The sequence below is a fragment of the Anser anser genome (genome assembly GCF_964211835.1).
Source record: "Anser anser genome assembly, contig: HAP1_SCAFFOLD_32, whole genome shotgun sequence".
NCBI lineage: Eukaryota > Metazoa > Chordata > Aves > Anseriformes > Anatidae > Anser > Anser anser.
The window spans coordinates 4,051,754-4,063,325 of NW_028154148.1; the positions used below are offsets into that span (position 1 = coordinate 4,051,754).

Here is an 11,572-nt window from a genome sequence, read left to right on the forward strand (position 1 = left end):
ATCAACCACAGACGTGGGGCTTGGTGACAGCCCTTTGCTGCAGAGAACAGACCCAGCCACAGGGGCTGGACCCTTCAGGTGCCCCAGTGCCATGAAATTGGCTTTTTTTCTGCTCAGGTCTGCACACAGCCTCACTGAATTTTGTTGCATTTCATTTTGGAGCATCATTTTCCTATAGATAGTGGTCTAGGGTTACTCCTTCGAAGCCCTGCTTAGGTAGGAAGAGTAGGGTTTTTTCTATTTAAAAAAAAAAAAAAAAACAGGAAATCGTGTTGCAATTAAAAAAAAACAAAAAACAAAAAAAAAAACAACAAAGTTCAAGTTCTTCATTTTATTACCTCCAGTGATGTTTACCTTCCCAAAAGGATGATGGTACGTGATGTATTTTACACTGATTAATAGGAAATTTAAAATCATAGTGTTAGTATTAATCCATATCTTACTAATTCAATGATAAATGATGAGTTTCTTGCTAAGGAAACCAGTAGACAGACTGCTGAGAGATGGGCGAGCTGAAACTCACTGAAACTCAAAGCAGCAACTGGGTTGGTGAGAGCAGTCTGAATGATCAAAGAGTAAGGGGAGGGAAAACCAGGAGAAGCATGGGAAGTGCATAGGTCCAGACAGGCAGCTGGAAAGGGGACATTCAGCAGGGTCTGTGTAATCAAGTCAGGTTTTGAGCCTGGAAGATGAGGAAGCACACCATGATAGACAAAGCGATGACAAAGCAAGTACAGGTGAACACCAGTATTTCTTCTCCTGTAATGAATACACATTCTGAAAATTAACATTTCATCATGATAGAAATTATCATTCACGTGAGACATTTAATGGAAGGGATTGAATCATTTGAGCTGAAGAGTAGTTGCTTTATTAGTTAAGTAGTAAAAAAATTACTGGGTATTGAGGCAGAGCTTTGCTGTCTGACCATAAGCATAACCAGGGAAAACCTCCTGTGGCCCTGTTGTGTTTGAGGCACTTCCCTGGACCAGCAGATGTCAGAAAAGACCTGCAGGAGACCGGAGCCCTTTGGGAAAATCAGGTGGAGCCAGGTGGAATTCCCAGGGTACCTCCACTGCCAGCAGTGGTCTTTGTCCCCGTAACTGCAGCCCAGCCCTGCACAGGAAACCCCTTCAAAGACAAACCCCTTCTTCAGTGGGTTCCTGGGGTTGACCTAGATTTGAAATGGCCATTGGGAACCTGAGATACTCTCTCTTATTCCTATGAGACACTTCAACATCCGCCTACCTTCCTGGGTCATCTCTAGCAAACTCAGGCTGAAACACTCAATTATAGCATGCTTCAAATGGCTGAGCCAGAACCCATCAGCTTGCCCCAGTTTGGGGAATCATCCCCTTCCAACTAGGGATATGAAAGTGAAAAATGTGAAATGACCCATCAGGTCAATGCGCAGAGTAAGGGAAAGTCACACATATTGTGCTGGAGTAGCAGAAGGCAAAAAGCACTGCATTGTGCCTCAGAGTAATCAAGGAGACCTAATCCAGTTCATCCGTGAGATGAAGCAGAGTGAAGGACGTTGAGTTGTGTCCTAACATGAAGAAGGATGTACATCACTGGTGAAGGAACTGTCTTTTTGTGCCATCACCAATGCAAATTATACAAGAACTACATCAAATATAGGTAAGCTGTCCCACCCTGGCCCTGTCACACCACGGGGCAGCGGAGGGACCTTTTTCAGTTTCAGCCTCTTTTTCAGAGAGGCTTTGCCCTCTCCCTGCGCACCACGGGGCAGAGCCTGGCCATGGACGCTCCGTGAGCGCCATGCAGGTTGTGGCAGGCTGCAGTGAGGGGACGAATGCCCTGGGCCCTCTTCCTGCTCTGCCCAGGCCAGCAAGGGCCCCGAGCGGCCTCGTGTCCCCTGCCCCTGCAGCTCGGGGCTCCCTTCCCCAGCCTTGGCTCTGCAGCACCAAGCCCTGCTGGGAGCCCTCCCCTGCATGCTGCCACCGCTCCCTGACGCTGCTGGTGCCCTCTGCCGGGCACTGCCCAGCCCAGCCCAGCCCCTGCCCACCTCTCCCCACCCCCCTGCCGTTGCCTTGTCACCCACATTTGGCCCTTTCCTACTGATCACTGAAGGACTCTGAGACCTTTGTGCTGTGGCCTCGCTGTGTGTCCTGGCATTGCAGAGCTCCCATCAGACCGTGCATCCTTTGGCTTGGCTTTACTGTGAAGACCCACTCACTGCCCACCCAACACAAGGCACACGGCATCCCAGGAGAACCCTTAGGATATCCTGGTGGTTCCCGATACCTCCCTGATGCCGCCAGCCCTGTCACATTTCAATCCCAGGAAGCTGCTTCTTGACCAGTCAGGGCCTCCAGGGGCACTGGGCATCCACCAGTGACGACTCAGGTCAGCCCTGGCTCCCTCACCCCCCACCCCATGCCCTCATGTCCCTGTGTCCAGGTGGCACCCAAGCACAAGAGTGAGACCTTGAGTCTGGCACTTCCTGAGCGTCTTCTGCACTCCAGTTTGGGAAGAGGAGCCCTGAGCACTGAGCAACTTCATTTTACTAACAAGATGCAACAATTGAGGCCAGATGTCATTTAGGAATAAACATGTTTACAGAGAAAATCTCGGTCCAACAGAGGGTTGGTCATCTGGAAAAGAGGAATGAAAGCAAATATTTAACTGCAAACAAAATTACAAACAATACTATAAAAATTATATAAAAACAATACTATATAATATATTAAATATAAAAACAATACTATACAAATTACAAACATTACTATATATAAAGCTCAAAAATTGCCTGAAATGAACTTGAATAAAACTAGAAAAATGAGATAGCCAATTAAGCTATCTAAATAAAATAAATACATAAATAAAAAAGCTAAGTAAATATTACCACCAGAAACTCTTTCTTCAGTGTGGCTTTCATGTCCTGGTTCCTCATGCTGTAGATGATGAAGTTCACTGTTGGAGGCACCACTGAGTACAGAACTGCCACCAACAGGTCCAGGGATGGGGAGGAGTTGGAGCTGGGTTTCAGGTAGGCAAATATTCCAGTACTGACAAAGAGGGAGACCACGGCCAGGTGAGGGAGGCACATGGAAAAGGCTTTGTGCCGGCCCTGCTCAGAGGGCATCCTCAGCACTGCTCTGAGGATCTGCACATAGGACAACACAATGAAAACAAAACAGCCAAAGACTAAAGAAACGCTAAACACAAGTGCCCCAACTTCCCTGAGGAAGGTGTCTGAGCAGGAGAGCTTGAGGATCTGGGGGATCTTACAGAAGAACTGGTCCACAGCATTGCCTTGGCAGAGGGGCAGGGAAAATGTAGTGGCCGTGTGCAGGACAGCATTGAGAAAGCCACTGCCCCAGGCAGCTGCTGCCATCTGGGCACAAGCTCTGCTGCCCACGAGGCTCCCGTAGTGCAATGGCTTGCAGGTGGCAACGTAGCAGTCATAGGCCATGATGGTGAGAATGGAATATTCTGCTGATATAAAGAACAGAAAAAAAAAGACCTGTGCAGCACACCCTTGATAGGAGATGGCCCTGGTGTCCCAGAGGGCATTGGCCATGGCTTTGGGCAGAGTGGTGGAGATGCAGCCCAGGTCGAGGAGGGCGAGGTTGAGGAGGAAGAAATCCATGAGGGTGTGGAGGCGGCGGTCGCAGGCTACGGCGGTGAGGATGAGGCCGTTGCCCAGGAGGGCAGCCAGGTAGATGCCCAGGAAGAGCCCGAAGTGCAGGAGCTGCAGCTCCCGCGTGTCTGCGAATGGCAGCAGGAGGAACTCGGTGATGGAGCTGCTGTTGGTCATCTGCTGTTTAGAGGCATCAGGTTCTGCTCAAAGCATAGAAAGACATTAATAATGTACAACCCACTTAGCAGAGGAAAACTCCCACCATTTCTCATTTAAACCTCCCCAAATGATTCTCCACATCCAGGCAGGCATATGGCAGGTCCCTTTCCTGAGTTCTACTTGGTCCTGCCTTAGGGTGTCCATGGGAGCAGGAGACTTTGCTGTGGGCAATGGAAGAGTCAGTCCTGCCCTACAGCCAGACATAAAGAGGAATTTGCTGTCATCTCAGATTTACTTTTCTGCTAGTATCAAAGACTTTTGCCCCAGTTTGGCTCACATTCAAACCAACTGCTCAGGAGTGCTGTTGGGATTTTTATTTTTATTTCGTATGTTTTATTCTAGCTGCCCCAAGACACCTGAAGCCTGCTTTTAAGACAGAAGTCCAGGCATCTCTCCTGCACTCCAAGTAAGACCCTGTGAATCCTCAGAGACAAAGGGACTGTACCCTTACAGCCCATAGTCCTTTAAGAGAGAGTGTTAGGGCCCTAAGTCGATCAGTTCTGCTATCAGCTGCCCTCTGCTGCCATTTCTTTGATCTACAAGACAGTTGCACTCAGAAGTGCAACTCAAAAAAACCTGGATGCTGCTGAGAGCAGAAGAATCCAGGCTCCAAGTGCCCATCTCCAGACCCCTCACCCTCTCCCCGTACTCCCCTTCCCCCAAGCACCCCGAGGGCTCACCCCATGGGCAGGTGAAACCCCCATCCCCAGGCAGCCTGGGAACAAGAGCAGCAGCAGCACGGCCAGGTGGAGAAGCCAGGAGGAATGGCAGCGTGCTGCTGCCAGGGGAGGCAAGGCCAGGGAGGGACAGACGGACACTCAGCACACCCTCCTGTGCTGCAGCTCTGCCTGCAGAGGAGGCAGCTCCTGCTGGGGACAGCGGGGGCTTGAGGGCAGAGGCTGTGCTGGTGGCACAGGAGAGCAGGGGGTGTCCCAGGGAAGGCGCCTGCCCTGCAGGGGATGGCAGGGAGGTGCCTGAGCCCTCCCTCGCACAGCATTTCTGGCAGCAGCTCCCTCCCACCGCCTGCCCATGTCCCTGCTACCTGCCCATGTCCCTGCTGGGAGCCGCTTCTGTGTCCCCACGTCTCCTCCCTGTCCATGCTCACAGACCCCATCCCAGAGTCTATGTGCTCAGATGCACTCAGATTCCCCTCCACTGCAAGAATCTGAATGTAGAGAATCCAAAAATCTCAGATTAACCAGTCCTCAGTCTTCCTCTTGAAATGCCCCCTTATAAATGCCATTCACTAAAGCATCTTCTACTCCTCGCTGGAGAAACAGAGAGACCCATCCCGACAGATGCTATCAGCCATCGGATTTGCCAGCTGTAGAAGACCCCTCTGGCAACCCCACCTGCATGGCCCTGCTGTCAGAGACTCACGGTGCCAAAAGCCTGCAGATGTGTCCTGCCACACGCGGCCCTCTGTTGCTGCGCTCCTCACTGCCTCCAAGCCCTCTCTCCTTCTCTCCTCTCCCCGTGCCAGCTGCGGTCAGAGCCCCCAGCCCTGCTGCGCTGTGCACAGGACCTGCTCCTGGGCAGAGCTGTCTCTCTGCAGTGCTGCCCGCTTGCCACGAGCTCCCCTTGGGCCCAGGAGCCCGGCCCAGCTCAGCAGCACAGCACCCGACCATGGCATCGCTTGCTCCGTGCCATTGGGCTCCCTCGAGGTGTCCCCAAGGCCTCAGGGCTGACAGCTCCCAAAGGCAGCAGGGTCTCTGCTGGGGTGTGGTGCTTCTAACAGGCTGAAGTCATCCCCGACTTCTCCTCTCTGAACAGAGGCGAGACTGATTTTAGAAATGCGATTTGTGCCGTTAGAGTGTGGTTGTCAAACATAGTGTTGTGGTTTAAGTTGGAAGGCAGCTCAGCACCACACAGCTGTTAGCTCACCCTCAGCCCCCAAAAGCTCCTGCGTTGAAATAAAGACAGTTTAAAAGGACATAAAATGAAGAGACAATAATAACAGGAAAAACAACAATAAGAACAATTATTATTATGACATGTACAGAGCAAGTGATGCACCATGCAATTGTTCATCACCCACTGACCGATGCCCAGCCCATCCCCAAGCAGCAGTCCCACTGAACCTAGCCAGCCTGCATCAGGATATCCTGTGCAGGTCCCTTGACCTTACTTTGGTTTAGGGCAATGCAAGCTTTCAGAAGGATTTAGAACATTTTCTTCCCTTTCTCAAACACTTCTTCTGCTAGGTTGCTGTATGTGAAGATGTCATCAATGTATTTGAGGTGTTCAGGAGCTTCCCCCTCTTCCAGGCGGGTCTGGATCAGCCCATGGCAAATGGTAGGGCTGTGTTTCCAGCCCTGGGGCAGTTGATTCGAGGTGGAAGGTGTACTGGGTCTGGCTGGGATGTTACCTTTCCCTGCAGCAGCCCATACAGTGCTGTGCTCTGCACTTGCAGCTAGAAGAGCACTGGTATCGCCCCAGTGTTGTGTCTGCTGCTGAGCAGTGCTGGCACAGCATCAGGACTCCCTCTAACCCCCCCAGAGCCAGCAGGCTGGGGGTGGGCAAACAGCGAGGAGGGGACATCACCAGGGCAGCTGACCTAAACCAACCAAAGGGATATTCCATACCATGTGATGTCACACTCAGCAATAAAAGGTGGAAAAAGGAAGAAGAGGGGAGGGGTGAGCACTCGTTGCAAAAAACATCTGTCCTCCCCAAGAACAGCTACGTGCATTGAGGTCCTGCTTCAAGGACGTGGTCAAGCATCGCTCGTTTGTGGGAAGTTGAGAGTAGTTTCTTTACTCTGCACTTCCACACAGCCTTTGCTTGTCATTTTTTCCCCCTTTCCCTGTTTTTTGTTTCCCCTTTAATTAAATTGTTTAATTAGTAATAATTTTTCCTTCATAATTTTTTCCCTTTAATTAAATTATCCTTATCTCAACCCCTGAGTTGTTCTTTCCTTTACTTCTTCCCCTCCTCTTCTGAGGAGGGGAAGTAAGAGAGCAGTTGTGGTGGTGTTTAGCTGCCTAGCAAGGTAAAGCCACCACAGTCCTTTTTGGCACCCAACATGGGGCTCAAAGGCTTGAGCTAACAATAGAATTGGGGCCCCAGGGAGCTGGGGTTGATGTACCAGGTGCTTGGAGGAAATTGGAGCAACAAGTTTCTCAGAGAACCCGTTTCCTCTCTTTTTCTTTTTCTCCTCCTCCTTCCAACTCATGTACCCATGCCTCTAGTGTCCTGGTAGATTTTCCATCCCTTTTTCTGAAGTCTTCTCCGTGGTCACGTTGGTCAAACCACAGGGTGGCACAGGCTGCGTACCCACTCTGTGGTCTGCCTAACACAGAAGGACGCTTAACCCTGAGAGCTGAGACACTGGTTTGTACAGGTGGGGAGGAAGATCAGTTCTCTTTAAGTTGGTGGACCTCTTCCAAAAGTTTCTCCACAGCCAAGACGCAGGCCTGTAGGGAAGAGGACAGGCTTCCTTCCCACTGCTTTTGACTTGCCTATAGTGAGAACATCATTTCCTTTAAGGACAGCACATTCTCACAATTTCCACTTAGTGAAAGTAACGATCATGCCACCAGTATCTATCCAGATCTGTTTCTACTTACCACAAGGCAAAATCTGCGTTCACATTAAGGCACCTTTTTCACACAGTCTGTTGTTCCATCTTAACAAATACTTAAGAACATTCTTCAAAGTCAGGCTTACCTGTAAGCACTTGAGCTTCTGAGTTTGTCTTTTTATTATTATTTCATTTTATTTTTAAGGTCTGGAAAGGGAGCTCAGAACCCACGTAAGTAATTTCACTGAAAACAGACAAGGTGAAGGAAGTACTCAAACTCCTCAACATTAAACAACTGTAGAACCCAGGAACACTTACCTGCCAGCTTCTGAGCTTGAGTCACTTCCCAACTACTTCACAGTGAAGTCGTACCACCAGGGTTTTACTGTACTGAGAAGGCACCACCAACATAGCTAGCTCCTAGAGTCACTAAAACTATTTCACAGAGATGGTAGAAAACATGAAGAAAAAGCAGCCTATGGGGAACACTGAGTCCATTGCACCACAATGGAAAAGCACCCTAGATAACACAAGCCTCCAACTCCCCTGGGGAGGCAATTCCCCACCACTCCTCATGCTTCCTATAGAGCAAAGGTCAAATGATCCACACCTGGCAGATTTCACTTAACAAGGGTGGAGCCAAGAGACCTTGTGGAATAGGCTCATCTACCTGGCTTCAGTCTTTGAAGGTCAATCGCTCCTTATCACTAATAGAAATAGCCTGAGAAGGGGCTTAGTGGTTAGAGTTGACCTAATGAATTAACTACAAATGGTGCACAAGGGTCACATTTCTCTTAGTCATTCTGTGAGGAAAATTAGTACAGAGCCTGTTAAAATCAATCAATCAATCAATCAATTTATAAATAAATAGAAGAAATAAAAGGAAAAAGAAAATGACCTTAAAGGCAAAATTGTTATCACAGATTTCCTTCTGTCTAGTCATGGCAGATAAAGAATATAGCAATCAGAATTACTTTTCTTGACGTTAATGTTATTTAAATTTGCTTTTCTGAGATCTCTTCTTTCTGTAGGGCTTTTCAAAATCTAGCCCCATGACCTCTGACTACAGTATTTACTTTGACTGTGTATAAACTCTCACGTATAAATGCCAGGATCCGGATCCTCACTCACTATTCAGGTCAAGGGCTGGGCTGAAGGTTTGGGTTTTAATTTGGTTACATGCCTACATTGCTGTTTCCTGGCAGGTCATGGGAAGGAGATTGGCTGGCTTGGGGGAGCTTATGTACACGTGGCTTTTAGGTTGCAGCCAAAGTGTTCCTCTAGATCTGGAAGTCTGAAGAGGGTTGCAGTCTCCAAGCTCAGATACAACCACAGTTTAGTCTGGCGCAACTGATTTTTGTGTCCCTTGCCGTACCTGTTCCTTCACCTCCTCTTCAGAGACAAGGACACGCGTCTCTTTCGTGCTCCTTCATTAGGAAACAAACCAGGAGAGATTAAAGCCTCTTTCTTCAAGTCAGTAAGATACTGGGCTCCAAAGATGGTGAAGGGCCTAGAGGGGAAGACGTATGAGGAGCGGCTGAGGTCACTTGGCCTGGTCAGCCTGGAGAAGAGGAGGCTGAGGGGAGACCTCATCACAGTCTACAGCTTCCTCACGGTGGGGAGTGGAGGGGCAGGCGCCGATCTATTCTCTTTAGTCACCAGTGATAGGACCCACGGGAATGGTGTCAAGCTGAGGCAGGGGAGGTTTAGGCTGGACATCAGGAAGAGGTTCTTCACCGAGAGGATGGTCGCCCACTGGATCAGGCTCCCCAGGGAACTAGTTACTGCACCAAGCCTCTCAGAGTTTAAGAAGCATTTTGACTGTGCGCTTAGTCCCATGGTCTGAATTTTGGGGTAGACCTGTGTGGTGCCAGGAGCTGGACTTGATGATCCTTATGCATCCCTTCCAACTCGGGATATTCTATGATTCTGTGATTATTTTTTTTGTGACTTATTCCCATTTTAACAGCACAGATGCAGCTAACTGCTTCTGGAAGACAACTGAAATAGCTTCTTCAGTGCGTGCTTGAGCTCCTGGTTCCTTATGCTGTAGATGAGGGGGTTCACTGCTGGAGGTACCACCGAGTACAGAACTGACACCACCAGGTCCAGGTGTGCGGAGTAGAGGGAGGGGGGCTTCAGGTGGACAAATGTGGAAGTGCTGATAGAGAGGGAGACCAAGGCCAGGTGAGGGAGGCACGTGGAAAAGGCTTTGTGCCGGCCCTGCTCAGAGGGCATCCTCAGAACCGCCCTGAAGATCTGCACATAGGACAGCACAATGAAAACAAAGCAAACAACACCTAAACAGAAGCTAAATGCAATGAACCCAACTTCCCTGAAGTAGTCTGAGTCTGAGCAGGAGAGCTTGAGGATCTGGGGGATTTCACAGAAGAACTGGTCCAAGGCATTACCATGGCACAGAGGTAGTGAAAATATATTAGCAGTGTGCAGCACAGCGTGCAGAAAGCCACTGCCCCAGGCAGCTGCTGCCATCTGGGCACAAGCTCTGCTGCCCACGAGGCTCCCGTAGTGCAGGGGCTTGCAGATGGCCACGTAGCGGTCGTAGGACATGATGGTGAGAACATAAAATTCTGCTCCAATCAAGAAGACAAACAGAAAGACCTGTGCAGCACAGTCTTGATAGGAGATGGCCCTGGTGTCCCAGAGGGCATTGGCCATGGCTTTGGGCAGAGTGGTGGAGATGGATCCCAGGTCGAGGATGGCGAGGTTGAGGAGGAAGAAGTCCATGGGGGTGTGGAGGCGGTGGTCGCAGGCTACGGCGGTGAGGATGAGGCCGTTGCCCAGGAGGGCAGCCAGGTAGATGCCCAGGAAGAGCCCGAAGTGCAGGAGCTGCAGCTCCCGCGTGTCTGCGAATGCCAGCAGGAGGAACTCGCTCACAGAGCTGCTGTTGGCCATTTGCTGGTTCTGGGCATGGGATTCTGACCAAGGAGGGAAAAGGCAGTAAGAAAACACAACAGAATTGTCTGTTAATATGTAATTCAATTTTAGCCTATTAACCAGACATTAGGCAGGTCCCTTTCACGAGCTCTGACTGGGGCTGCCTGAGGCTGTCCCTGGGAGGAGGGGACTCTGCTGTGGGCAGTGTAGTTAACAGTTCTTACCTATAAAAAGAAGTAAAGAGGAACATGGAGTATTCTCAGATTATTTTAACTCTTGATGTGAACAAATTTTTACTCCCAAGTCCCCTAACGGCAGACAAGGGCTGTGGCGATTTCTTTTTTCTATACTGTCATTCCTGCTGCACTTCAAGTGAAACCTTGTGGATCCTCAGTGTCACAGATACTGTTCCTCTGGTGCAGAGTGTACTTCAGAGAGCACAGCCAGTCTGTCCATCAGTTCTGGTCTCAGCTGCCCTGTGCTGGTGGGAGAGGAGAGCAGCGATTGTCCCAGGGAGGTGCCTGAGCCCTCCCTCGCACAGCATTTCTGGCAGCAGCTCCCTCTCACCGCCTGCCCATGTCCCTGCTGCCTGCCCGTGTCCCTGCTGGGAGCTGGTCCTGTGTCCCCACATCTCCTCCCTGTCCATGCTCACAGACCCCATCCCACAGTCTGTGTGCTCAGATTCACTCAGATTCCCCTCCACAACAGAAATCTGAAAGCACAGAATCCAAAAATCTCAGATTAACCAAGCCTCAGTCTTCCCCTTCAAATGCCTCCTTATAAATGCCATTCTCTACAGCATCTTCTACTCCTCGCTGAAGAAACAGACATCGCAACAGATGCTATCAGGCATCAAATGTGCCAGCTGTAGAAGACCCCTCTGGCAACCCCACCTGCATGGCCCTGCAGCCAGAGCCTCACGGTGCCAACAGCCTGCAGATCTGTCCTGCCACACGCTGCCCTCTGTTGCTGCGCTCCTCACTGCCTCCAAGCCTTCTCTCCTTCTCTCCTCTCCCCGTGCCAGCTGCGGTCAGAGCCCCCAGCCCTGCTGCGCTGTGCACAGGAGCTGCTCCTGGGCACAGCTGTCTCTCTGCACCAGGGCCCTCTTGCCACGAGCTCCCCTTGGGCCCAGGAGCCCGGCCCAGCTCAGCAGCACAGCACCCGACCATGGCATCGCTTGCTCTGTGCCATTGGGCTCCCTCGAGGTGTCCCCAAGGCCTCAGGGCTGACAGCTCCCGAAGGCAGCAGGGTCTCTGCTGGGCTGTGGTGTTTCAAGCAGACTGAAGTCATCACCGACTGCCCTTCTCTGAACACAGGAGAGATGA

At 50.5% G+C, this 11,572-nt stretch overlaps 2 protein-coding genes across 3 annotated transcripts; both read right to left on the bottom strand.

The window, feature by feature from the left end:
* Positions 1-1,446: 1,446 nt before the first annotated feature.
* On the bottom strand, positions 1,447-8,777 carry LOC310890646 (olfactory receptor 14J1-like). Of its 2 annotated transcripts, XM_083852959.1 has the most exons (4): positions 7,960-8,777; positions 7,668-7,784; positions 2,870-3,807; positions 1,447-2,618 (listed from the first exon to the last, which is right to left on the bottom strand). In XM_083852959.1, exons 3-4 carry the CDS (start codon positions 3,782-3,784, stop codon positions 2,565-2,567), a joined length of 969 nt encoding a protein of 322 aa, XP_083709085.1. In that variant the 5' UTR covers positions 3,785-3,807; positions 7,668-7,784; positions 7,960-8,777; the 3' UTR covers positions 1,447-2,564. The 2 variants fall into 2 exon arrangements, with proteins under 2 accessions (XP_083709085.1, XP_083709084.1); XM_083852958.1 differs by lacking the exon at positions 7,960-8,777 and having other exon boundaries at positions 7,668-7,944.
* Positions 5,989-10,578, bottom strand: LOC310890568 (olfactory receptor 14C36-like; the record flags this gene model as incomplete). Its single annotated transcript, XM_083852890.1, has 2 exons — positions 9,429-10,578; positions 5,989-6,141 (listed from the first exon to the last, which is right to left on the bottom strand). The coding sequence occupies exons 1-2, from the start codon at positions 10,263-10,265 to the stop codon at positions 5,989-5,991; spliced, it is 990 nt and encodes a 329-aa protein (XP_083709016.1). The 5' UTR covers positions 10,266-10,578.
* Between the last annotated feature and the right edge of the window lie 994 nt (positions 10,579-11,572).